The following is a 26739-nucleotide window of genomic DNA, read 5'->3' as shown; positions in this document are numbered from 1 at the left end:
TAATTTCTCTTTCTTTTTCAATAGTAGTATCAAACTATTTTAAATGCTTAACCCTGAGTTGAAAAGACAATTAACAATAATGACGGACTGGCCCAAAAGTGAAGCCTTGGGGAAGGCAGGTCTCTGGATATTTTCCTCAGCCACTATTTTCCTTATCTCCCATCAAATTTTGTATATAGTGGAACTGTGAAGACCTTCTACCTACCAGCTCACCACCATTGCATGTAATATGTGGGAGGTAAGGACCTATCATTTTACAGGATTGCTCAGTCTCTTGTGGCCCTATTTACCAGGATGTCATAGACAGCCCAACCAAAAAGAAAAGAAACAAGTCAAAAAACTTAACCTGCATTGGCAGCTATCTGAGGGAAATCTACATGTGAAAGGACAAAGATGGATTAAGGGATCACACCCTGAGATGTGTTAGTACACAACCAGGAAAGTGGACTAAGAAAGGCATGCATTAACTATAGACTGTCTTCAAATGTATCTTCATCAATGCCTTAGAAAAGCATGGGTGATAATGTCTCTAAAACTGATAGGATTATAATACAAAGTAAGAGGTCTATGGAGGGAAGGTTCTCAGGAGGGGAATTTCTCAGTTGGGTCAAGGTTTTCTCAAAGGTGCTTTTTTTAAAAAGGCAACTGGACTTCCTGATTTTTCTTTAAGCTATTTCACTTCTCATCCAACAAGTTTCCTCAGTTCAAACTAATTGGTGGGAAGTCCTTTAAAAAAGTACCATTGGGACAATATAATGCAGGAGGAAAAACCTCTTCCTAAAACTACTTCTGCTATGTTCACCTCCTATGGTGGTCAAGCCTTGGGTCTATCTTTTTCTACTCCACTCCCATGTCGGTGGAAGTCTCTTTCCAGTATAATGCAGGGATTCCTACACATGCATTGTGTCTAAAAAGGCTTTAGACCCACATCTTTCCTAATGGCCTATGAGAATTATCTTATTATCTTATTGTTTTAGAAAATATTTATCCTTTGTCACAAATTGATCATTTAAGTTCAAAATAAGCTTTTACAACTTGTTTATATCTCCTATGTTTTAAAGTAACTATTCAATTTTTAGCATGTTGCATACCACCTGTCTAAATGACAGTTATCTTGCAATCAAATATAAATGGACAAATAAATAAACTTTATATAGAAGAATATCAGAAGCATTCTTCCATGGTTTCCCCCATATTTTTTAAAAAAGAGGGTGACTTGAAGGGTACCTGGATGCCAAAAACATAATAATTGTGCAGATTGCAAAAGGACCATTGAGGCTGGAAGCTTCTTTGACCTCAAGTGTTTTTAGTTTTTAGTAAATAGATACATGACTACCACTCAAAAATATTTTTAATCAGACTCTGTCCTAGCCAGAACAAATTTAAACCGGAGCCAATTGCAAAATAAAAAAATGCTATATATCTAGAATTTGAATTGCACATGACTGAATATTTCTATAAAATACTTGTATAATGTATTTATATTAAAATATTAGTTACTTCAGTGTTTTGATAATGAAAGCATGAGATGAAATCCTGCAGCAAGAACAGGCCCTGTACAGTAATGCATTCTTGTGGGGTTTCACTTTTGATTTTGGATATATGCCTTGTTCAACTTTATCTGTTCTTATTTCACTGATTATGTATTGGCAGTCTCTGGGTTAGGAATGAGTTCCATTCCTAACACTATCTTTAACTTGAATTTGTATTTAAGTACATATGTATACAAATTGACTGCCTATTATTAAAAATGGCGGAAGGAGTTGGTCCTTCCAGGAGCTATTGAAAACTAGCTGTACGTTAAAACACATGGATTCAGCAGTTCCTGAAAGCACCATGCAGCTTCAGTGGTTGATCAGGTCAAGGAAGGACAACTCCATCCACCATTTTTAGTAACAGGCAGCCTGTTTTTATGTTTGTATTTAGGGGTTGTCCTTAAATCAGACATTCTTAATCTGGGGACTGCCTATAATAGCAACAAGTCTATTTTGACAGACAAATACTAACTCCATTATGTTCTTGTAAGAAAATTCAAATGGGAAAATAATGGTTTTCTGAGTTTTTAGAACTTCTGCTACACCTATTTTCTTCTCCCAATGTAATAGTTTTCTCATTGGAGAACTAAGGGATCATTTTCACCTTATTCTAAGCAAAGGGGAAGCATGATTTATGGTTTCTCTTCTGCCTCACTTACAATTTCCTCCCAATCTCAAAGTCCAGGGAAATCTACTGCATGACACAATGTCATCACACTTTGATGACATCTGCTACAGATGGTGCGATGACTAATATTGCTCAAGAAGCTTTCATTTTCTTAAACTGGGGCCTTCCAGATCTGTTCAAATTGCAACTCCCAGATAGCTTGACATAAAATCTAGAATGTTGATATCTTAATGCCAATACTTCTGAGGAACAACCAGATGAAGGAAGGTTACAACTGATATTTTAAAAAGGGAAACATCAGATTTCAAATAGAAGTCCTGTGTTTGTTGTGAATTTTTACTTTTTCCTATCTTTATTTATGGTATGTTGACTCCAGGAAATGCTCAGTAAAACAAATCACCAAGGGTGCAAACTCATTCTATGAACAGAAGATGCAGAACTGCATTTCATGCATTGTATGAATGTATGTTCCATGTATCTTAGTGAGAAGACTGGGTTGGTGAAAAATCAATAAAGAATATGTGGCATTGGTTGGGGCTGTTCTGTGATGGTCCCTTACAAGGCCACTGGTTTAACTTACAACATCATGAATTTAAAACCATGACAGATTTCATTGTCTCCCTTTCACTTGCTGAAAACAGCTAAGCTTTTCTTACTACGGCAAGTTTTAGTTCCGAAACAAAGCACAAGTGAATCATAACTTTCTGGAAAACATTAAGAATTGGCTAACAGCTGAAAACCAGAGGTTTTGAGTCAAAATCCCCTTCCACAGTGTTATCTTGCCATGAACACAACTTTGCAGATAAGGGAACTGGTGAATTTTCATTCATATACTAAAAGGACTGATGAATCAAACTATTTGCAGCTTAGAAAGCAACTTGCTTTCCAGAGACAGAATAAAAATCATGACATATTTTTGCAGGAAAATTTGACAACATTTTTTTCTAAAAAGGACAGACACAATACTGAATGCTGGAAAGTACCTGCTTCACCCCGGAGGGCTTTTTCCACTGCAACTCCCCTCTCCTCCAGCTGCCTTTGCTTCTCTTCAACCTGCTCTAATTGTCTTTGGATGATCTATGGAAGGAGAACAATGATCCAATTTGAGATTTTCCCCTTCTAACATTGCAAAGAAAGACATGTTCTTAGCAGTCCCATTTCTACACGCCCTATCAGTTGATTCTGCAGGATCACTGTAACATAGTCAAGTGCATATCTATGGCTAGTAACTGCTGAAGTACCTCTCCCTCCCTAGTTTTTACCAGAGTGACACTTGGAGATGCAACCACAGAACAATATTCACAGCTGGAAAGAAAACTTTTGTATATATGATGATGCAATAATTTATTGTTTTCCTTCTTGGACCTCAGATTTTGTAGGATTTTTACCGTAGTACCCACAATATACTATACTGCCCAACATTAAAGGAAGCAGAGAGAGATAAAATTTCAAGATGTACTTGAATGACTATCATCTTCTTTAAGGATTTCATAAATCAGAGGTATATTTTCTTTAAAGGTTTCATAAATCTGAGGTATATTTTCTTTAAGGGTTTCATAAATCTGACGTATAATCTCTTTAAGGGTTTGATAAATCTGAGGTATATTTTCTTTAAGGGTTTCATAAATTTGAGGTATATTTTCTTTAAGGGTTTTATTAATCTAAGGTATATTTTCTTTAAAGGTTTTATAAATCTGAGGTATATTTTCTTTAAGAGTTTTATAAATCTAAGGTATATTTTCTTTAAAGGTTTCATAAATCTGAGGTATATTTTATTTAAAGGTTTTATAAACCTGAGGTATAATTTCTTTAAGGGTTTTATAAATCTGAGGTATATTTTATTTAAAGGTTTTATAAACCTGAGGTATATTTTCTTTAAGGGTTTCATAAATCTGAGGTATATTTTCTTTAAAGGTTTTATAAGCCTGAGGTATTATTTCTTTAAGGGTTTCATAAATCTGAGGTATATTTTCTGATGCACAATGCAGAGAGATTTAGGCCCAAGGTGTTTTCTTTCTTACGCATTCAGGCAAAGCATTTTCCAGAAAAGGGATAGCTGTACCTGGGCTCTGTGTAACCTCTTCAGTTCTTCTTGTTTGGCTTGACGACGAGCGGCTTTCTGTACTCGCCTGGTCAGTTTGGCGTTGAGTTCCTCCTCCGTGTAGGCTTTGTGCTGTAACAAGAAATAGCAACATAGTCTCATCCAGTGATCTTCCAACTTGGCAACTTTAAGGCTTTTGGACTTCAACTCCCAGAATTCTCCAGCCAGGCTGGAGAATTCTGGGAGTTGAAGTCCACAAGCCTTAAAGTTGCCAAGTTTGGGGACCCCTGGTCTAATCCCTTGCTGAAACTTGAATCCTAGATTCTGGGATTGAAGCATTCTACTTTTCTAGAGCACCGGGCCACTTGCTGTGCTTTCTGTTCAGCAAGCAAGTTGTCCTCCCAGGTGGATGCGTGCTAATGGCACAGCAGGTGAGCTTTGAGCTTTGGTGGAGTTCTAAGAGGGGAAGGAAGAGGCTTGAGCCAGATGCAAAGCAGTGATTTTGACAGAGAGCTTCAAGTTATGTCTGTCTTCTTCTTAATGCTCCTTATGGCCTGTTACATATATGAGAGATGCTCTTGATTTCATTCGTGTTATTACTACAGATAAAATCCTATGTCAATGATGGCGAGTGTTTCCAAGTGCCGAAAAGGGAGCGTGCACGGACACGCACGCTCGTCAGGACTGCAACCAGGAAGATGAATTGCCCAGGGGGCATGCGCGTGCCAGAAAATGAACTTTCGTTTCTGCTGCGCGCATGCGTGCTGGCCAGCTAGTCTTCCGGTTACTAGCGCACGCGATGATCAACTGGCTGGAGCGTATCATCACGCTGGAAAATGGAAGCTCTTCCAGTTTCCCGCACTGCCGCATGCACGAAGGCCAGCTGATCGTTGTGAGGGCATGCGTGCTAGAAACCCAGAAGAGGAACGGGTGATGTCGCACGTGCCAGGCAACATAGCTCCATGTGCTACCTCTGGCACACGTGCCATAGGTTCGCCATCATGGTCCTATGTAATTCCTTGTGGATCTGTTGAGCAAACATGTGAAGAACTGGGCTAAATATATCTGAGCAAAGTATGGTGTGTGGCCAAGAGCCTTTTTAATGCTGGTGCTAAGACTTTACAGGTAGTCCTCAAAATGCAACCACAATTGAGCCAAAAAATTATATTGCTAAATGAGAAATTTGCTCAGTGAATTCTGCCCTATTTCATGACTTTTCTTGCTACATTTGTTAAGTGAATCACTGCAGTTGTTAAATTAGTAACATGGCCGTTAAGTGAATCTGGTTTTCCCATTGCTTATCAGAAGGTTGCAAACGGTGATCACATGATCCTGGGACACTGCAACTGTTAAGCATACGAATGTAAATCACGTGATTATGGGGATGCTGCAACCGTCGTAAATGTGAAAAAATGGTCATAAGTCATTTTTTTCAGTGCCATTGTAACTTCGAATGGTCACTAAGCGAACTGTTGTAAGTTGAGGACTACCTGTAGTCTACAATTCAATTCACATTTCAAAAATCCTTTGAATGACCCAACTTGCACTCTCAACGTAATGAGAAGAGATGTATTATGCATTTTGTGATTCACTTGGAAACCACACCACAGGAAAAGGGCTGAATTCTCCATCATAATATTTAAAACAAATCAACTTCCAACATGTCTTCAACCAAAGTACTAGGGAGAAGGTAAGCTAGAAAATGGTGTCCTTGGTGCTCTCTGAGCCTGGTTGTTTTCTAGCAGATGTTTCATTACCCAAATTAGGAAACATTAGGGAGCACCAAGGACCCTTCATTTCAACCCTAAGCTGCAAATATTCTCCTTTATTAGAAAATATTTGCCTATCAGGTCAATTTTTGAGGGAAAATTCCATGTCAATAAAGATATAATGGAATTTCATTAACAATAATCTTAAAAGATACACCAGCAGTAGCTGCATTTACACCTTAGCTGTATATATATATATATTAATGTTAATTATCCTATAATGCTATGATTCATCTGTTTTTAAAATACGAAAGCCAGCGTCTAAAATATGTCATCTAAGTGATTAATGCACATACTTATTTTCAAGTTGGTTATGTGACTCATATAATTCATGTTAAGAGTTTAAAAATTCCTGCATCTAATAGAGATATCCATCGTAATTGTAATATATGCTTTATGACCATCTACTGTATCCCCTTTTATATTAAGAGAGCAGATCTTCATTTACATAAACAGCTTAAGGCTGTTTTCATGTTTCCCACATTTTCACCTCATTAAACAAAAATGAGCTAGATCATTGTAGCTGAATCCCTCAACAGATAAGATGAAGGAAGAGAAGGAATACCATTAAAGTCACCACCAGAGTTCATTAGAGCTGAGAAGATGTCATACAACAAGAAATCTCTTCTGTATCCCTTTAAGTTAGTCTTCTCCAATTAGAAACAGAAAAGACCAAAATTTGGGAAGCTCCAATTACAATACATTTTGAAGTTTGATGAAAGCTGCTTTAAGCAATCTTCTGCTACATCAGTCTGATGATCAGTTTCATAGTTAAATTAATAATTTTGAGAAAATGTATAGCTCATGTAATTGGCATAAGATAAACAAATTAATGAACTGCTTATTTCATTTTTTCCTTCATGACTCAAACCTACAACCATAATTGCTTCTTATATACCAAGATAGGCCAAGATATCTATGCCTCTTAAAAGTCTTTCTTACCCACACAAGGACACAGTAGATACTCATCAATCAAGACTCAACATGGTACAGTGACTGGGCTGCAAGATGAAGATCATGAAGATTCAAAGACAACTCCCTGGTTGACTCTGAACCCATCATTAACCTACCTCTGAAGAGTTGTTGTGAGAATAAAATGTGGTAATATTTAGATCAATCCCACTTTTAGGTACAGGGCAAATATCCAACCCGCCAAGTTAAGCACTTTGTAGAGCGCCACCAAAAACTGTGATTAAGATCATCAGTTTTCCCAGCTGGGTCTTCAGTGAAGCTATTACATACACTTCAAATGGACTTGATATTTTGGGACTTGAAGATGATCTGTTGTGTTGATGTTGTTAATTGCTGCATACATGCACAATCTCAGGTTGTATTAGTATAAATGAAGGCAGGAAAAAGCAGAGGAGATATAGGCTAGGAAGCTGGTAGGTTAATAACAGGAATGCATGCAACAATGGCCAGTCAATGAGAATGGAGACACTACCTTTGATGCATATGATCTCTCGAATGCCAAGGCGTGTGGTATGTAAATCGACTTTAAAAATGGGGAGGAAGGGGAAGGAATAGCAAAGGCAAAAATAAAAGAAATACACAAAATGGAGCAAGATCAATTCAACATTGTAACACTCAGTACAGAAAGACAACAATAAACAAAAAAGCTGCTTGAAATATTACATGGAACTACAGAATACAAATACTTCAGAATTTGGAAATAAGCAATGGAAGCATATAGCTTTACAAAAAAAATAAAAGTAAAATAAAATAATCTTGGGATCCCAAAGTTATTAGTTGCATTTGCATTTTTACCATTTGCAAATGTTATGTAAATGTGCAAAAGACAATCTCTTTCCTAAGCTCCAATGTTAGAATTTAAGGGCTTGGGATATTGAATTTTGGATCTAACACTTTATTTGGGTAAGTACACCAAAACACTGATAGGACTGCACAAAACACAAAATGATTTCTTATTCTGAATGCCTGCCCTTCAATACTTTTGACAACACATTCACTTTTTCTAAAACTTAACACAAAAACACGAACAGGGAAATGAGAAAGGTTGGGTGAGTTTTAGATAAAATTTAGATAAAATTTAGGAAAAGGCAACATATTTTTGAGCAATCTGCAACTACATGACTTAAATGTTTCATGACAGCAGCATGTACATATACGGACAATAACTGATTCAGGAATACAAGCTGCAGGAAATGATATATTCATTTAGCAGATGCTTTCAATATTATACATCAGATCCCGCGTTTTTCCCAATGCGAATCACTAATGCTTTTAGTCACCACACTGCAGGCAGCTGAGCCTTCGTCTAGAAGTCATGCAGGGATAACTTTTTCTGCTTGCAAAATCACGCTGACTGTTTTGTTACCCAGATGTGACAATGTTCTCTAGAAACTTGACAGTTAGAATAAAAATTTAGACTGAACTGATTTTATAACCAGGTTCACATTTGTCTTTGTATAGTATTGTCTCTGTCATTCTTTGTATCTCTTATGTAGTATTCTTAAGAATTGGATTTTAATTTTTGTACTGTTTTGTACCTGGTCATAACTTAGTATGTTTCCTTTCTAGGAATATCATTGTAGTGATTTCACACTGTGAAGGATATATCAGTTTCCCTGTTTATTTTGTTTCTTCATCACTTGGAAAACAATTATTTTTGCAGTTCGGGTCTTCCACTAAAACAAAGATGGGCAATTACAGCCCCTTTACCCGTGGCTGACTCAGGAATTCTGAGAGTTGAAATCCACGAGCTGTAAAGAGGTTATAGTTGTTGCCCAACCCTGCACTAAGATATAAACACACTCAGTCTGCCTTAGACCAAGGCTCTGTGTAAGGTTTATGTAACCTCCGGGCTCTTGCTTTTTAATATTTAGTGATAGAGTAAGGGATTACGTGATTTTCAAGTTTCCTTCCAAATCACACACCCTATGATTCAAGGACAGTCCTGCAAAACTATATTATCAGCTCATCTATTCCGCATTGTTGAAGTTAAAATATCCCATGCCACTATTATGAAAGGAGAGGGGTACAGCAAAAGCTCTTTGACAATTATGTTTAAAGTAGGAGTTAAACCATCTGTTGTTACTGTCAGCCTGATCCTTTAACTACTCTAAGAAATGCCTGCAAATGTACTCTTATCGAAACACTTAGAGTGGATTAGCTAATCTATGGAAGATTTAACTCTGAATGCTAGCCAAAAATTTTTTTCTAGCTCCCACTTTCAATTTAAATCTTAATGCTGTAATTCCTAGCACCATTGCTCTTTAGGGATTATGACATCTGGAATATCTCTGTGTTATGCAAACTAGGCAGGAAAAACACAATATTCACTTTGACTGTTTTTTTTTTTAGGGGGAAATTGTTCTCTCTGTTACACTTAGGCCCAACCTGCCTTAAGTAGCAAGGTTTAGATTTCAAGATGATTGATTACACTGGAACTCATAGGAAACGACAATCTTTATCCCTTTCCAGTATTGCAAATATATCCTTTAAAAAAAAAATCCCACATGCAATGTAGAACCTGAAAGCTACACGGCAAACATAAAAGTGGTAAATTTTTAAAAAATCAAATAAAAAGAGCAATTCAAAAAGAATGGTTACAGAGAAGTTAATCCAGAAGAAAAATTCAGGCAATGAACATGAAAAGAGATTGAGATTTGAACCAGTGATTTTATCTTCACTATCCTCCACCCCACCAGAATTGCCTGGGTAAAAGCAAGTCTGTTACCAAGCTCACTCACAAGTAGGTTTGAGTAGCAAAAAGAACTATTTGCAAATAGCTCCGTTTGCAAATAAACCCAATTGCTATTTAAATCAGCCGCATCTCCACAGTCACATGATCAGGATTTGGCCAATCAGCAACCGGAATATATTTATGACTGTTGCAGCATCTCGGGGTCATGTGATCACAATTTCTGACTTTTCAAGCTGGCTTCCAACAAGTGAAATCAGTGGGGGAAGTCGGATTCACTTAATGATCACATGATTCACTTAACAACTTCCATGATTTACCTAACAATTGTGCCAAAAAGGATTGTAAAATTGGCTGTGGCTCACTTACCAACTGCCTTGCTTAGTAAGAGACATCCTAGTTCCAATTATAGTTATAATCTGAGGACTTTTCTCATTTTTATTGGATCCAGAGATCCAAAATCACAGGAAAATATTAAAATGACCCACAAAAGTTTCATGGTCTTTATGAAGCTTTTGTGACTCGTCTTGGCTTCAAATGATCACAGGAGTTATCAACTTACCTCTCGTTTAGATCTCTGTGAGGAACGTTCTAAGACATCTTCATTGGAGAGATCAGAATCCTCGGAGAAGCTTAAGTGTTGGCGCAGTTGCAGATCTGAGATAATAAAGAAACGTGTCAAATGGCAAAGCTTAAGGAGCAGTTTGCGTCATAGTAAAATTGATACATAAACATAGTAAAATTGAGGCCTTTGTAAAATTGAGGCTGGAGAAGACTCCTGAGAGTCCCTTGAACTGCAAGGCGATCAAACTGGTCAGTCCTAGAGGAAGTCAACCCTGATTGCTCTTTAGAAGGCCAGATCCTGGAGATGAAACTCAAGTACTTTGGCCACCTAATGAAAAGAAAGGACACACTGGAGAAGAGCCTAATTCTGGGAACGATTGAGGGCAAAAGAAGAAGGGAACGACAGAGAATGAGGTGGCTGGATGGAGTCACTGAAGCCGTTGACGTGAATTTAAATAGACTCCAGAGGATGGTAAAGGACAAGAGGGCCTGGAGGAACATTGTCCATGGGGTCGTGATGGGTGGGACACGACTTCGCAATTAAGAACAACAACAATTGATAAGGAACTAAATGATCAGACAAACACTTATGTTTGAAAAAGGACCATATCATCCCTTCCTGCAAAAGTGATTCAACTCGGCCTTTTCTAACATCTCAGGTCCCAGTCAATGAAAGGTGCTCTAGAAGCAATCATACTCCTTTTCCCGACACAATAACCTAACTTTTTCTGACTCATAGTATCTCCCCAGGCAGTGTAGTTGAAACTGGGGATAAGTGATCTGCAGTCAATTACTTCTAAAAAAAACCTGAGGAGCTCCCTATTCTCTGTAACATCTGCTCATCCTACACAGTCTGAAAAAGTCAGCACTTCCAGATCCTGTTGATTAAACCATGCTGCCTAATCCAGGATCCAGGAAATTGGGTTTTTATGTTAATATCATTCCTTCTCCCCGCACTTCTTGGGATTCATATTCATTTCCCCCCCACTCTCAATCAGGCCCTAACTTAACCATTCTTCAAGTGTTGGTTTAGAATGGCTGGTGGAACCCTTCTTGATGTTATATTTTTTAAAATGACTGCTGTCATTTCTGGACTAGAGTTGGGTGTCTTACAGACTGGGATAAATGCAATAAATAAGTAAATACATAGATAAAAGGAAAAGGTTCCCCTCGCACATATGTGCTAGTCGTTCCCAACTCTAGGGGGGCGGTGCTCATCTCCGTTTCAAAGCCAAAGAGCCAGCGCTATCCGAAGATGTCTCTGTAGTCATGTGGCTGGCATGACTAAATGCCAAAGGCGCACGGAACGCTGTTACCTTTCCACCAAAGATGGTTCCTATTTTTCTACTTGCATTTTTACATGCTTTCGAACTGGTAGGTGGCAAAAGCTGGGACAAGTAACGGGAGCTTACTCCGTTACGTGGTACTAGGGATTTGAACCGCCAAACTGCCGACCTTTCTGATCAACAAGCTACCGCATCCCTAAATGCATAGATACGAGAAGACAAAATTACCAGACAAGAATTAAATAGACAATATTCAACTTTCCATCAGACCACTGGGTCAATCGCTCTCCTTCAGTCTAATCTAGCTACGGTTAGATACAGAACTCTCCAATATCTGGAAGAAATCTAAAGATACCTGCCTTTAAAAAAAGGACTGTTTGCTCTTAGTCTGGCCTCTCATACTTATTCTTCCTTTTCAGCTACAATTAAATACATAAAGGGTTACAGCAAATTAACACGCTGGAGCAAATTTGATGATGTGCACAATGCCTGGAAGAGTTTCTGGCTATGGTGAGCTCAAAACTAAACAAGAATTGAAAAAAACAAGTATGGTTTGGTATATGAAACTGCAAATACAATCTAGATATGAAAAAAGTGCAAAATTATGTGGTTTTTATAAGGAAGTGACAGAATTGGATATGATATTAACAGGAACAGATGAGAGGGTGTTAAAAATTGCATAGTTATTTACTGCGTATTAAACTACAAGAAGTGAAGGAAACAATGATAGCATGAGCAAAAGACAGAAAAATGGCAGCAATTATGACGTAGAAACTATAAGTTAACAATGTCGACTGCATATAAAGAGAATTTGTACAAGATGTTTTACAGATGGCATTTTCCACCAGCAAGTTTGGCAAAGATGTTTTAAAGATAAACCAGCAAAATGTTGGAAATGCCACCAGACACCGGGGTCGTATTATCATATGTGGTGGACATGTGTAAAATAATAATAATAATAATAAGATAAAAATATGAACATGGTTGGAAAAGATGATGCAACAGCATCTTGATCTGAAACCTGAATTATTTTTGTGGGGGATTTTACCAGAAACTTACAGTAAAGAAAATGTATATTTGATAATTCACGTAATAACTGCAGCTAAGATTGTATTTGCACAAAATAAGTGAAATCATTCTAATATATAGGCATTGGTATTATACCTGCTGCTCTAACCAATGGAGATGCCTTATGCTTCCCAGAATCCACTGTGGCCCCACTGGAAGGTGTGCTGGGGCAAGATTTGTCATCTGCCTTTTTCTTCTTGTCTTTCTTGTAACCGGAGAAAACAGACTTCCAAAGGGATTTGGGCTTTGTGGATTCCTCAGCTGCGCTGCTGGATTTGTCAGATTGCTTATTTTCATTCTTTGACTTCTTCTCCTTTTTGTTCTTCCGGGGAGAGAAGAGAGAAGTCCTTTTTTTATTCTTCCCGCCGGAGCCTTCGGACGATGTGATAGACCCATCGTGACCACTAATGTCCGTTAACGGAGGGAAGAACCTCTCGCTGCTAGCGTGGTGCTTCAGAGTAGGGCCTTGGCTGGTTTTGCCAGTGGGATGCTTTGAAGGGTCTAAAGCGAATTCTTTGGTCTTTGAGGGTGCTGTAGATGCTTTGTGCGATTTTGCAGCCAGAGCACTGCTGGTCATCTCCAGATCTTTCATCCTGCTGAGCTGCTTAGCCATCGCGTCCCGTAAGGCCTGGCTTTTGATAGACTTCTCCCTGGCCCTCATCCTTTCCTCAGCTAACTCCTTAGCTTCAGCAGAGACCTGAGGAAGGCCTCTCTTTCCTCCTTCACTGGACGATGACCTATCATTTTCCTTAACCCCATGCAGTTGAAGAGGCTTCTCGGGCCTTGGCTTGCTAGGTGGAGTGTAGTATTTTTCATTCAGGCTGGTATCCTCTGTTCTGTCATCGTAAGTGTCCTCTACGTCATCAGCAAACGGTATTTCATCCACACTCTCAACAAATGACTTCCTCACCTCCTCTCTGGGTGGTTGAGAGGAACTTCTGGTGGGTCGGATCCTTTCATTGGCCGGTGCCACCTGAGGTGTCTGTATGGGCTCTGATTCCTTCTGCCAAATCGCCTGGTGCCTTTTTCTTCGCAACGTTGCTGGTTCTTCGTTTTGAGGTGGTGGCGGAGGAGGGCTAGACGGAGGAGTGAGCATGGTGGAATCCGATGTGTTGAAACTTTGGCTGGCCAATGTCCTCATGTTGGATGAACTACCCTGAAGTCCCAGTCCAGAACTGCTGGAGAGATCTCTTTTCACATCCTTTGAGTTTTTCAGCTCTTTCTCTGATTGGGAGGTTGGTGTCAGCAAGGAGAATTGTTCCTTATCCAACTTTGGCATGATTACCTTTGGTGGTTTGACAGGATGGATTCCCTTTTCTTCTGGCCCCGCGTCAGAATTATATAATTTAAGAGGAGCACATTCTATGGGTGAGTAAGTAAAGTTTGGGTCTGACCCCCTGCTTCTGTTGACAGGAGTGAGGCCTAAACTCCTACGGATTTCAGCACTCTTCATCCAGAATTCCTCCACAAGATTATTCCTTTTCAAAATCTCTTCTGCTGTGTTGGGACTTTCCAGTTTCTCCATCTGCCCATCTTGACTTTTTAGAGCAAGTTTGGCTAAAGGAGTAGAAGTAAAAGCTGGGATTGGCTGAAAACACACCGGTGGCTCTGCTGGAGGTGTAATGGAGGCTTCAGTGGTGGGTAAAGGCTGTGAACAAATAGGCAAGGGGGCAAGAGGTGGAGAAATTGATTCTAAGGGTACTGTTGACGGTGGTTTTACAGGTGATATTGGTGTGACAGCTTCAGGCAGTGCAACTGGCTGTGATCGTATTGGTGAAATTGATGCTGGTGGACTCTGGGCTTTTTGACCATCAAGGATCTTGTCTTCTTTTTCCGGGAGGAAAGGCTCAGAGAAAAAATGGATATCCGAAGACTTTTCTCTGTATAATATCGGTAAAAGAGATTCCTACAAAAGTGATAAAATCATAGTTAGTGGCCTAAAATATCTTTCACTAAGTTCTAAAATGAGGAATTCTGGGAGTTGAAGTCCCCAAGTCTTAAAATTGCCACGTTTGGAAACCCCTGTTCTAGAATAATGGCTTCCTATTCCTACTTTCTGATAATATTTCCTCATCAGTACATCTACAGAACACCACCTACAATTTTGTTGCAGAACCACAGGATATTACTGCTGGGTTCTGGGGAGATAATCCAGGTTGTGCTAAGGCTCCTTCCTGCTGCATTTGAAGTCAACACTATTATTCAAAATTGCCCCAATTAATGTACATTACATGGAAGATGTATTGTTATGTATCGTCTTTATATTTTTTATTTTTTTGTCTGTACCCCCCCCCCCCTCCCTGATTTGATTTGTTAGCCGCCCTGAGTCCCCTTCGGGGGGAAAGGGCAGCATATAAATATAATAAATGAAATGAAATGAAATGAAGATAAATAGCAGTTGACCAAGCTATTTTTCAGCTATTCCTACCATTACTGGCTATCTTAATGACGAACTCTTGACAAATTTTCATGGAACATAATAGCATATGTGGTTACAATATAAAAAGTATTGTTCCAGAGAATTCCACACCTGTTCAGACAATCAAAATACAGAAATAAGAATGCAAATCTGTAAGAATAGAACTAGCATATGAACCCTGGTAGCACAGTGGTTAGAGTGCAGTACTGCGGGCTATTTCTTCCAGCTGCCTGCAATTTGGCAGTTCAAATCTCGCCGGGCTCAAGGTTGACTCAGCCTTCCATCTTTCCAAGGTGGGTAAAATGAGGACCCAAATTGTTGGGTGCAATATGCTACTCTGTAAATCGTTTAGAGAGGGCTGTAAAGCGGTATATAAGTCTAAGTGATATTGCTATTGAAAACAACTGATGCACATTATTTACATTTGGCAGATGCTACTAGTTTCTGGTGTAAAAGACATTCTATATAAATCTTTGCCATTTTGAAACTGGAATTATGGTCGCTCGGCTGGAAGCAATGTCAGCCACTGTCTACCTATTGCCTTATGCTCTTTTCCCTTAGCTGAGTAAAATTATAAAAATGCTCCAAGCTGGGTAGGCCTTCCAGCATTGGCTCCCAAGGAGTAGACATTGCATTGTTCTCCTTAAGTCTTGAAACGCCCCTATCCTGGGAAGCAGATGATATCTATACAAGGAGAAATATCAGCTTCTCATTCAGCCAGGAAAATTAAATAAATCTTGTGTGAAAGAAAGTCACTGTACTTATCACCATTTCTTCTTCAACTATAATACAGTTTGTTTTAGACTAAACATGTGAACTTAATAATAATATCTTAATTGCATATAAATAAGACTACTATTACCTGTACAATTAAAAATCATGGTTTGGGTTTATGGATGAAGAAAATTCCTTACCTCTTTTTCTTCTTCCTTATGGTTACAAATCGGAGAAATAGAGCCAGTCCTTTCACATGGTGACTGGACTGGAAGACACGTATTACAGGTATCTGAAGAACCAAAAAAAAAAGCCGTGACCATCTTAAAACCAAATAAAGTACATGGAATTAAGTACCTCTTTTCATGCTCCTTTCTAGATAGTTAATTTGCTACGTGATTCAAGTTTGACTATCTCTCCCTTCAACACTCCTTGGCTTTCTACTTTGCACAATCTCTTCTTATACATATTATTATGATTATTATGCACATTACTCAGAAGGAAATTGTTATATATTTCAGAGATTATTGCCAAGTAAGAAGGCTTTACATGCTGTACTCTTTGCAAAAATGGTACACTGCTCTGGTAATAACAGCAGTGTGAATTTCTATGGAGAGTCTCAGTCATCCAGGTCATGGTTGTCCCAAAGGTGCTTTTTCAAAAGGCAACTGGACTTTGTTTTTCCTGGAAAATGTTTTGCTTCTCATCTAAAAAGCAAAACATCTTCAAGGAAAAGCAAAGTCCAGTTGAGTTGTCTTTTGAAAAAGCTCCTTTGGGACAGCAGTGTGAATTGCTATTTAGTTTGAAAACAATGTGTTTAACCAAAAAGGATCCAATATTTGTTTGTTGAACCCAGTATTTTGTGTCCCACACTAGCCAACTAGATGCTTTTCTGAAGCACAATGGCAAAAATCAATGACCCAGTTCTATATTCTACTTTACTCCTTTTCATGAGGCCTGAATACCCAAACAGAACCAGCTACCAAGAGTCAAAGGCCAAATATTTGATTACTACATACAGTTCATAAGCATCAAGATAGAAGATAAGGTTGTCCTCATCATTCTTGATCTTTGATAATTAGAAGATAGATAGACAGACAGACAGACAGACAGACAGGCAGACAGATAGATTCCTTGCTCCTGATTTTGCTACGACAGTCAGACTAAAAATGCAAGAGGCAATACTGTGAGGCAGAAATAGTTCTGAAATGACATCTTTCATGATGACACCTTTATGTTAATTATTGCAAGAATTTCCTGAGTGACAAGCAGTGGTGGGATCAACTGGTGTAACAACCGGTTTGCTGAGCGCCTGCCACACTTATTAGCTGGGCTTCAAATAAAGGAAATATAGGACAGACTAGCACAGGGGTGGGTTGGTGGGGCCAACTGATCAGCAGAACTGCCAGTTCGCCTGAACCGGTCTGAACCGGCTGAATCCTACCCCTGATGGCAAGTATTCACTTGCAAGGGATAACAGATTTATTTGAAAACACTGTTAATGGGAATCGTTCTTTGACTTATTCTAAATTAAAAAAACAGGAAAAACTGTGTAATTTGGCCTACAGGTTCTTAGCCAATCCAGTGTGCTCTGCAGTGCTGAAATGTTTAGTACCTTCCGCCATAATGAAAGGGGTGGCTGTTTCTGCTTCCTTGAGCTCAGAGACTTTCAGTTCTTCTTTTTCTCCTTTTTCTTTTTCTTTTTCTTCTTGATGGATGCGACACTCTGCCTCTGCATCAGAAGGGATGTCATCTAAACCCCCATCAATATATCAGGAATTGGAAAAAAAAAGAATTAAGATTTAAATTTTATACATATTTATAGTAACGTCATAACAAGGGAAGGGAATGGTGAAACTATGTAGGCTTTTGTCCCCTCCCCCTTCCTTCCTTCCTTCCTTCCTTCCTTCCTCTTTCTTTCTGTCTTTATTTCCCTTCCTTCCTCTTTCTTTCTTTCTGTCTTTCTTTTCTTTCTTTCTTTCCTTCCTTCCTCTTTCTGTTTTTATTTTCCTTCCTTCTTTCCTCTCTCCCTCCATTACTTTTTGTATTATGTGTATGCTAAATTACCTAGTTTTGTTAGTTCTAAGTCATAATTTTAGAGTAAAAAATAGTTTCTTTCTGTGTTTCTGAAACCCTTTACTACATTTTTATTTAACGTGGCTATTCCACATGTGATTAAAAAATGACATGTATAATTATCTTGAAATCCTTCTCTACCACCTCCAAGCCTCACGCCATTAAGCCACTACTTAAGTTACTATATCAACTGAGCTGTTTGGTTTGGGGTTGTCAAATTTGCACATAATTGTTTTGTAGCATGACTTTGCATTTCTGCAGTATTTCTGCAGTTCTCACAGGTAAATCAGACAGGAATCAAGACTAGCTGAGCTCATTCTACTTTATAGTAAGGTACTTATTAATAAGAATCTGGCAAGTCTGAAGGTACAAACTTTCCATTGCTACTTTTAACTATCTAATCAATGAGGGCAGTCTTTCCTAAATTTCTTTCTCTGATTGTTAAGCCACTGGGGGCTCCTCCCTCTTATCTGATTGTCTAGGGAGCATCTCTTCCCCTTATCCCACAAGGTCATCCATGGTTCCATGACATCAACCAACAACATAGTGTCTGAAGATGTCCTCAGACTCCTACCATCATCCAACTCTGCCCCAGTGTCTCCATCTTCAATCGCTTCTGCAGGCTCAGAACCCACTTCATCTTCATCATCATTCTCTTCACACAGAGCTACAATAAATTGTTGGTACCAATTTTAAAAAGAGACAATGGGGCGGAAGAGAAAATAGATTTCTGCTGGGAGGATCACTTAAGACACACTCCCGCAATCCAAAAACAGCAAACATGTGATGTTTGTTCTACTAGGACTGTATCACTTTGGATTAAAATTGATATGTGTGACAGGAAAAAACTATTCTGGAATAAAGATTTGCCTTTTTTTTTTTCATTTGAACACTGAAGAACATTGATGTATGTGACATTGAGGCATCTGAGCCGAGACAATCAGATATGAGCTACAGCAAATCATTTTTTAATCATAAAAGCTCAATGCATATATGTTGGATAAAAACAAAAACTTCAGGTCATGAGTCAAATACATCTTTTTAAAAGTAAAATATGTTTGGTCAATATATGAAATGAATAATGCCTTGAAATGTGATGCTGACCTTTTAGTATATTCATATTTAAATATTTGTAATATTATACAATTATAGCCCTATTGATGTTTAAACATAAATGGAAATATATTTTAGCTGCAGCTATTCTAAGCAACCATCCAAACTAAGAGTACAGTGATATCTTAGTATTCATCATTAATTGGTTCCAGGAGCACCAAAATTGATGAGCTTCAAACAAATTTTTCCCATAAGGAATAATGTAGTGTGTCACAAGGTAGCTGACAACACAAGTTCTTGTGTATTGAGTACCAAACCAACACTGGGATAAAAGTTTTTGTGGCTTTGGGTACCAAATTCAATGAATTTCAAAGTAGCTGAGTACCAAGGTACCACTGTATGTGGAGGTCAAATACATCATTTTAAAATCAAGCATAACTGGTGCTACACATTTAATTGATATAATATTTTGGAACATCCTTCAATATAGGAGGGACTAGTCTCTCCTAAGCAATCATGCAATATTCTCATGAGTCAAAATCAAATTTCAGTGATATGTTAACGGAGGCACAAATTAGCATACATTGGTGCACATCTATTCTTGGGAAAATGTGTTCTATTCATAGTTATTTTGCTAATACATCTTTGCACATATTAAGCAGTTAAACGTAAAGTGCAAGGGGTGGGGGGAAGCTCTCGCATAGAAACTTAAAAGCGATGCACTACTATATCCCAAACTACTGGAAGCAATGTTTTGCCCAGATTGGTCAGCAGTCAAAACTGGCTAAGAATAAGGCAATATGCAAACTTTGCTGACAGAAGCAAAAAAAAAAAAAAAAAGTTTTAGAAACGCACTAGCTCCATCCATGCAAAATCTAAATTGCCAAGTCTCAAGCAATCTGTGTTCTGCTATCTAAAATTATAACCAATTCCTTTAGGAGGACTCAGCTGTAAGAATAAGACCAAAGGAAAAGGCTCTTTAGAAGCAACCTGTATAATTTAGCTATTTTATATGGAGTAGCAAAGACACTTTACAAAGAATCTGATCTATTATGGTTTCTATCTAGATGGTGGGATTCCAGTCACACAAACGTATCTCAATTCTGACTTTAATACACTTCAAATTGACTTCAACAATGAGTTCTCATTAAAGTTTTTGTCAACTTAAGGTCTATCTAGACCAGAGGTCAGCAACCTGCAACTCTGGAGCTGCATGTGTGGCTCTTTCATCCCTCTGCTGTGGGTCCCTGTCACCAATCGGCTCCACAATTGATAGGGCTTTCAGTTAGGATAGATAGAAGAAAAAGGATGCCAAGCTAGGAGGAGACTCTATGGTGGGGGAACCAGACTTCTGGTTGGCTTCAGAATTGAAGGGAGGGGGCCCTTCCGGTTAGGACCTTTGTGGCTCTTTTGAGTGTTTAAGGTTGCCGATCCCTCATCTAGAATTCTTCCAGCTCAGTGATCCTCAATGACTTCTCCTTCGAACTGCATCTCTTTTCAGAACTGTAGACACCTTTTGTCTACCATTTCTAAGTTTCGAAACTGGAAGATAATGGCTACGGAAAAAAGCGAGAAGATTTTTTCCCCCACATTAGGAAGATGTTCTGTAGAAAATGTAAAATTACAATAAGATTATGTGAGGTGGGACAGATCACACATCTTCCCATTATGAATTTTAAAGATGGAGCCACTTCAGATCGCCTAAGACAGCATTTAACTTAAATGTAATTTTAGAAAACAATGGCCACCAAGGGCCTTGCATAAAATCAAGACTATGAGAGTTGAGTAAAGGAAATAATTTATCTTGGGGAGCAATCTTCTACCGGCCCCAATGGAAATCTTGTGTGTGTGGGTTTTTTTTTAGCAAACTGTAAGATGGGTGTTTAGTTGTCAAGAGCACTCAGAGAAATACCTGTGGCTTCTTTTCACCTTTCAGTTAAGTGTTAGATTTAAATAGGTCCTACTGGTCTATGGCATATCTAGAAAATCTATTTCTCTTCTCAACTGCATCTGAATTTCCATATTCTCTGCAAGAAGGGAAGCTGAAGGAATTAAGATGGTGGTTTAATTCATGCAAGAGTGGGTCATCTCTTTGAGACATGCAACCCCCTTTTCCCTGCCTCCCCAACTCTGCCATGCAGTAGCAATAAAGACATTGATAGTTCCTGGGTTAAAAAAAAAAGGCCAGCAAATGCGGCACTGGAAACATGGAGAAGTGGCATTGCCAGCGGTGGCGGGCAGGGTTACTTGTGAGGCTATAAACAGAACATCACCAAAACTACCTCCTGGGGCTGCATCCAGCCATGCCTGTACTGCCTCGTGGCGGATGGAGGGAAGGTCAGATGCTGAATTAAAATAAAATAAAATTATAATAAATTCCACAGCACACTCAACATGTATTTTGAAAGAAAAAAAAAGTCAGGATGCAGGAAAAACAAAAGAAAAACACACCATGGGAAAGCAAAATCAGACAGATTCTAAGTTGGATTGTAAGAAGGGGAAGATTGAAACATAAATTCCTTGATCCTGGTATCTGCTGCCATGGCTTCCACCATGGCTACCTGAGGCAACTCTGTTGAAAAATTATTACAAGCTGAGATTAACATTTGCTTGAGCTCTGACCTTTCTCGTAGAAATCAAAGAACCTCTGGTAAAATAAAAAATACTTAAAAACAGAAATGCTCTGATCAATGGACTCCCTCAATCCCTATTATATTCATGTCAGGGATGAAATGCTCTGAAGTCTGCTACTGGTTTACTTCGCGGGCGCATGCATGCCATTCGCCTGAACCGGTTGTTAGAAAATGCCACCGGTTCGAGCAAACCAGTAATTCCAACGATCAGCTGCGTGACAATCAGCTGTGATGCATGATTAATCGTGCAGCACAGCTGACTGTTACACAACTGATCATCAGAGCTACCAATTTGCCCAAACTGGTAGCATTTTTTTTACTACCAGTTTGGATGAACCGGTAGCATTTTTTTATTACCAGTTCGGGCAAATCGGTCCGAATTGGTAGCATTTCACCCGATTCTCTCCCTTCCTTTTAAGTGGATGAATTTTTCTTCTGATGATTATTCTGCCATAGAGAACCCAACTCTTAGAAGTCCTCAAACTATCATCTCCCATGTTCTCCTGCCAAATATATCCAGCTTTCTTAAAGATTGTTCTATCTACTACAACATACAATGTAAATAGGGTTATTTAGAGCCCATTGCTTAATATGAGTTACAAAACTGCATGTTTCGCCTTCTCTTGTACAGTATATCTCTTAGTTGTGAGACAAAATCAAGCTCTTTTATACTACTTCACCTGGAACCTTTAAAAGGTTGAGTCAAAGTTCTCCTCCTGGCTGCCCTGGTTGAGAATTCAAAAGAGTTCATCCCAACACAAAGAAAAAGGACCATACCAGGATATAGCGAGCTAGGAAATTCAAGGAAAGGAATCAAGGGAAGTTTCCATGAAGCCAAATAAACGGTGAAACCCCAAACCGTACACCAGGTCATCAGAGAAAATCCAAGGAAATAAGGCAATTATGAAATATCCATAGAATCTAACATAAGGGAAGTATAATGAACATATTCATCTTTTCAAACTGCAAGGATTACTGAACCCCCAAATATGCCTTCTTCTTTTTTCCTCAGAGAAAGTATAAGATCAAAATATTAGATTCCTTGTGCTTGGGCTGTTTGTTTTCAAGTTAGGCTTTCAGAGGCTTGTCAAATTTTAAAACTGCTTATATTTTAAGAAGTACAGATAGTTGTTTCCTTGAGCTCAAAGGTGATTGAGTTACTGTTAGGAAAAAAAAGTGTTTGAGGTTTCCACTAACAGAACACTAGAGGTATTAATTGTATATGTTTGGATGAAAAGATACAGTACAGGCTTTGGTGAAAGACTTAACTATTTGAATGATCCTTTCAAATAACATACAGATCCTGACCTGGAATAATTATGTAATCAGAACTTGGGAACACCATTTACGTTTCTCAAAAGAAAGGTTGCCTTTTCACCCAAATCATTTTACCTTTAAAATGGGAAGTTTCTCTTACATTGAGTGAAAAGGGTAGTAAAGGGCAGGTGATCATTTCTTTCTTTCTAATGTTCCTTATTTGGAAGGACTGCTTTAAACTGATTTTTCAATTCATTTTAATAGGTTGCAGTGTAGGTATTTTGAGTAACATTACATGATATATAACAAGTACAGAACTCCCAAGACTAAACAAACAAGCAAACTTTCTCTTGTAAAGTTCATAATACCTCCTCTGCTAATAAATATTCTTATTCCGTTTCTCTTGGTCTGTCTTTCAGACTATCTGTCTCTCTCATACACACATATAACCATCCCTTTCATTTCAAGAAAGTATAAGAAAGGAAATTTTCTAAAGGGTTTGGAAAAAGTTAGTCAGTATGTAATTGGACTACATGAGTTGTAATTTCTTTGGGAGGGAGAGAGCTCCTCCTTGCAAAGTATTAATATTTCAAAACTAGGAATTCAAGAGGTCATAAGAAGTACTTTGTTAGTCTTTGTTTAAGAAAAGTAACAAACTGCAGATTTAATGTAAAACACAAAACTAAGATTACGTATCCAACAGAAGCTCTAGAGCAGGGCTGTCAAACTCCCAGCCCATGGGCCGCATGCATCACGCACTGGCCACACCCACGCCTGATTTAATGAAGGGGGGGGGGAAAGTCCCGCTACGTCACATCCACCAGGCTGAGGGAGGCTATTCTCCATTAAACCAGCCTAAAGAACTGTATACACTCGATTTCTCTCTTGCATTAGGCTAGACCAGGAGTGTCAAACTTGATTTCATTGAGGGCTGCATCAGGGTTGCATTTGACCTTGGAGAGCCGGGTTGGGCGTAGCTAGGGTGGGCATGGCAAGCTTGACGTCACTTGTGTCAGGGGCGCCCCTGGCGGCCCAAATGCTCTGCCAGCGAAAATGGACTCCCAAGCTCAGTTTTCGACTGCAACAGCCTCCTGCATCCCTCTGCCAGAGAAAATGGAGCTCTGTAGCCACGCGCGGCCCTCCCGAGTTCCATTTTCATTGGCAGAGGTACAGCAGGCCAGTCCTTCACTGTTTCTAGGGCAGTCCCGGGGCCCACATTCGGCCCACGGGCCTTGAGTTTGACACCCCTAGGCTAGACTAATTCTGCCTGTCTTAGGAAGTCATGGGTACTTAAAGCTTAAAAGAGATACCTCAAACTATAGCCTTCATAGTACATACCAGCAGATCCCTCTTCCATTACAAATGAATGTTCATACCACAGACACAAGACATGTTTCATTCTATTACAAACAATAAACAAACATGAAAGCTCTAGAAGCAACATGACGATGGTCTCAGAATTGGTCTTTCTGCATTTAATGGGAATCAAATGCCCTTATGATGTAGGGGGTCAATGCAGTGGACATGGTTACCTCTTGAGGTGGAGGACTTAGAAGTGGGACCCACTTTTTCCTCCTCCTCCTTCTGATGGATGTGTGTCCAATGCACATCAGCCAAGATTTCCAGGGGATCAATTGGATTTACTATCTGCTGCAGCCTCAGGTTTCCAGCTAGCAGAGAAAAGGCCAATGGCGGATCACGCAGAAGGCAAAGGAAAAGTAAAACAGGGAGGAAAAGGAGTACAGGAAAGACAGAGAAAGAAAAAAAAAGTTATTTGAAGTAGATTGAAAGAGAAAATAGATATTGAAAGAGAAAAAAAGATAAAGATCAGCGCTGGTCATGCAGGTGCTTCCTCCCATATTACAGTTTATATATTCAATTCACCGCAAAATACAATAATCCTTCAGTGATGCATATGATACTTGAAGATTGACCATGGTTAAGTCTATTAGAAACGCATCTAAATTCCAACATATATTTTGTCATTCTTCTTTAATTACCAATAAAGCTACAGTGTTCACCAGTATGGTTTAGAACAGGCTGTTTTCCTTTTCTCTTTTACTGAGCAGCATTTCAAACAATAACTGCCCAATATCATAGAATAGCCAAAAAGAAACTAAGAATACAGGCAGAATGTTAAATACATTTTGTTCTTTTTCTTTAATTCACACCCAATCCTACTTTGCTTCCAAGAAGAATGAAGTAACTTTAAAACCACCCAGTGGAATTTTGAAAAACATCATGCACTCAAGTTCTCTTGTTGAATTATGGCAACTCATGCTGCCAACTGTCCTTTTCCATCACAAATCCTTGGGTAAGTATTGTTAGTGTTAGAACACACTGCTGGGGAGTTAACAAGATGAGTTTAGTTTGCGAGATTTAAAAAATGTCTGGGAATTCATATGTAGAACCTTAGCAAGGCTTTCAAAGAGCAGGCCTCATCAACCATCAGAAATTAAAGCTTGTTATTCTGATAGTATCCAATAAAACTCACAATTTCCAATTTTCTTTAAGCCCATAAAGGTTATTTGTTTCCCTGGAAGCTTTTGAGCTAGTGGTAAACTTTAACACAGGGGATTATTAGGTTGAATTTCTGAAAATCTGTAGCTTAGTATAAACAAAAGGGGTTTGCTGATTGAATGCTGGTCATCCGATCACGGATGAATTCTGATGGTCCAGCTGGCACTTTAAAAAAAATTGTTTTCTCTGAAAAAGGGACCTTGAAAGCAAGAATAAAATGTGGATCTTATTCTATAAAAGATAGGAACCCTTGTTCAGATGCCCTAATAAACAAAATATAGCCTGTGATTTGTTATCCACAATTGATGGCAGGGTTTGTGTGTGAGCAAAACGGTCTCCAGAAAGATATAATTCTTCAAATTTTTTATTTATTACAATATATAGCCATAGTGACTGCCATCCTGTTCTCTATTTATATGCAACCATTTTTGCAGCTGAATGTCAGGCACTAGAAGAAAACAGCATTTATCAAATTATCATAATATGTCACAATAGCATATGATATAATATTAAGCCAAAATGGAGGGAACTTCCAACTTTTTAAGCCAAGTCTTCAAAAACTGGAACAAAATACTTTTTTTCTGGTTAATAAAAAGAGAGGATAGTGTGGATTCTTTTTGATGAAGTTATCACTGTAACAAAAATGTCAAGCTATGACATAAATAAAATAATCTGGCCCAGTGAAAAACACAAGATGACAATGCTGCTTGTCTTTGCATGCTTCGAGTTTGACCCTTTCCCAGATAAGCAGCACAAAAAAGACAGTAGATGCGTGTGCAGCAACAGGCACATATTTTGGCCATGGAATTTAACGAATTTAATTTAGAAATGCCTGAGCTTTAATCTAACTGTTACTCTATTTACATTATGAAAGAGGCAGGAAAAAAAAAGCAAATGTTATATTTGCTCCTAATAATATATTGGTTAAAATGTTCAATAAAAAAAATAAAGAGAAGCAGACCCCATTTGATCATGGTAATCAGGGATTGAAGTGAGTAATCTCTATTTCTTATCTCACAGTTATTGTGATGAAAAACAAAGGTAAACTACATGGTAAATTACCATGCTAGTGTCCTTAAAGCAGTTTTTCCATCCTTAGAGATGTTAAAATACGGGGACTTCAACTCCCAGAATTCCCAAGCTAGCGTAGGTGCCTGGGGAATTAGCTGGGGAATGCCCTCACATAACATAAAGTGGCTAAGTTGAGGAACACTGATCTAGAGGAAAAAACTGATATAGGTGTACTTTTACTTAGAATGTAATTTTGCTGAATACAGCAGCTTCTAAATATGCTGTACCACATGAGACCTGCTCTTTGTAATAAAGGAGCTCCCCCTTCTTCCTCAAGGGATGCAGTGACGGTGCAAGGGTACCTTTAAAAGTACCCATGTCCTCTTCGTTTGATAGACGTTGAAGCCAGAGGCCTTGCTGAAGTTCTCGCTCCCAAGGGTAATACTCTCCCTCTACAGCAGGGGGAGGAAGACACCAACAAATAGCATTGTCAGAGTGAAA

General features: G+C 38.7%; 1 protein-coding gene across 23 annotated transcripts in view; it reads right to left on the bottom strand.

The window, feature by feature from the left end:
• Positions 1 to 26739, bottom strand: part of MICAL3 (microtubule associated monooxygenase, calponin and LIM domain containing 3) — a 229733-nt gene that overhangs the window by 16796 nt on the left and 186198 nt on the right. For 17 of the 23 annotated variants that reach the window (XM_087722862.1, XM_087722863.1, XM_087722865.1 and 14 more), the window contains 11 exons: positions 26601 to 26690; positions 24240 to 24377; positions 21100 to 21162; positions 18339 to 18431; positions 17304 to 17441; positions 15889 to 15980; positions 12652 to 14461; positions 10200 to 10294; positions 7418 to 7468; positions 4226 to 4336; positions 3147 to 3240 (listed from right to left, as the gene is read on the bottom strand). In XM_087722862.1, the coding sequence (XP_087578988.1) occupies positions 3147 to 3240; positions 4226 to 4336; positions 7418 to 7468; positions 10200 to 10294; positions 12652 to 14461; positions 15889 to 15980; positions 17304 to 17441; positions 18339 to 18431; positions 21100 to 21162; positions 24240 to 24377; positions 26601 to 26690 (2775 nt within the window). The remainder of the gene's footprint in view (positions 1 to 3146; positions 3241 to 4225; positions 4337 to 7417; positions 7469 to 10199; positions 10295 to 12651; positions 14462 to 15888; positions 15981 to 17303; positions 17442 to 18338; positions 18432 to 21099; positions 21163 to 24239; positions 24378 to 26600; positions 26691 to 26739) is intronic. The other 6 variants (XM_087722868.1, XM_087722875.1, XM_087722869.1 and 3 more) reach the window with 5 other exon arrangements.

Source organism: Thamnophis sirtalis, unplaced genomic scaffold (genome assembly GCF_051295495.1).
Source record: "Thamnophis sirtalis isolate CommonGarterSnake01/CBP01778 unplaced genomic scaffold, rThaSir2_p1.2 scaffold_9, whole genome shotgun sequence".
Lineage (NCBI taxonomy): Eukaryota > Metazoa > Chordata > Lepidosauria > Squamata > Natricidae > Thamnophis > Thamnophis sirtalis.
The sequence above is the reverse complement of the archived record's forward strand: the minus strand, read 5'-3'. Positions and strand labels throughout refer to the sequence as shown.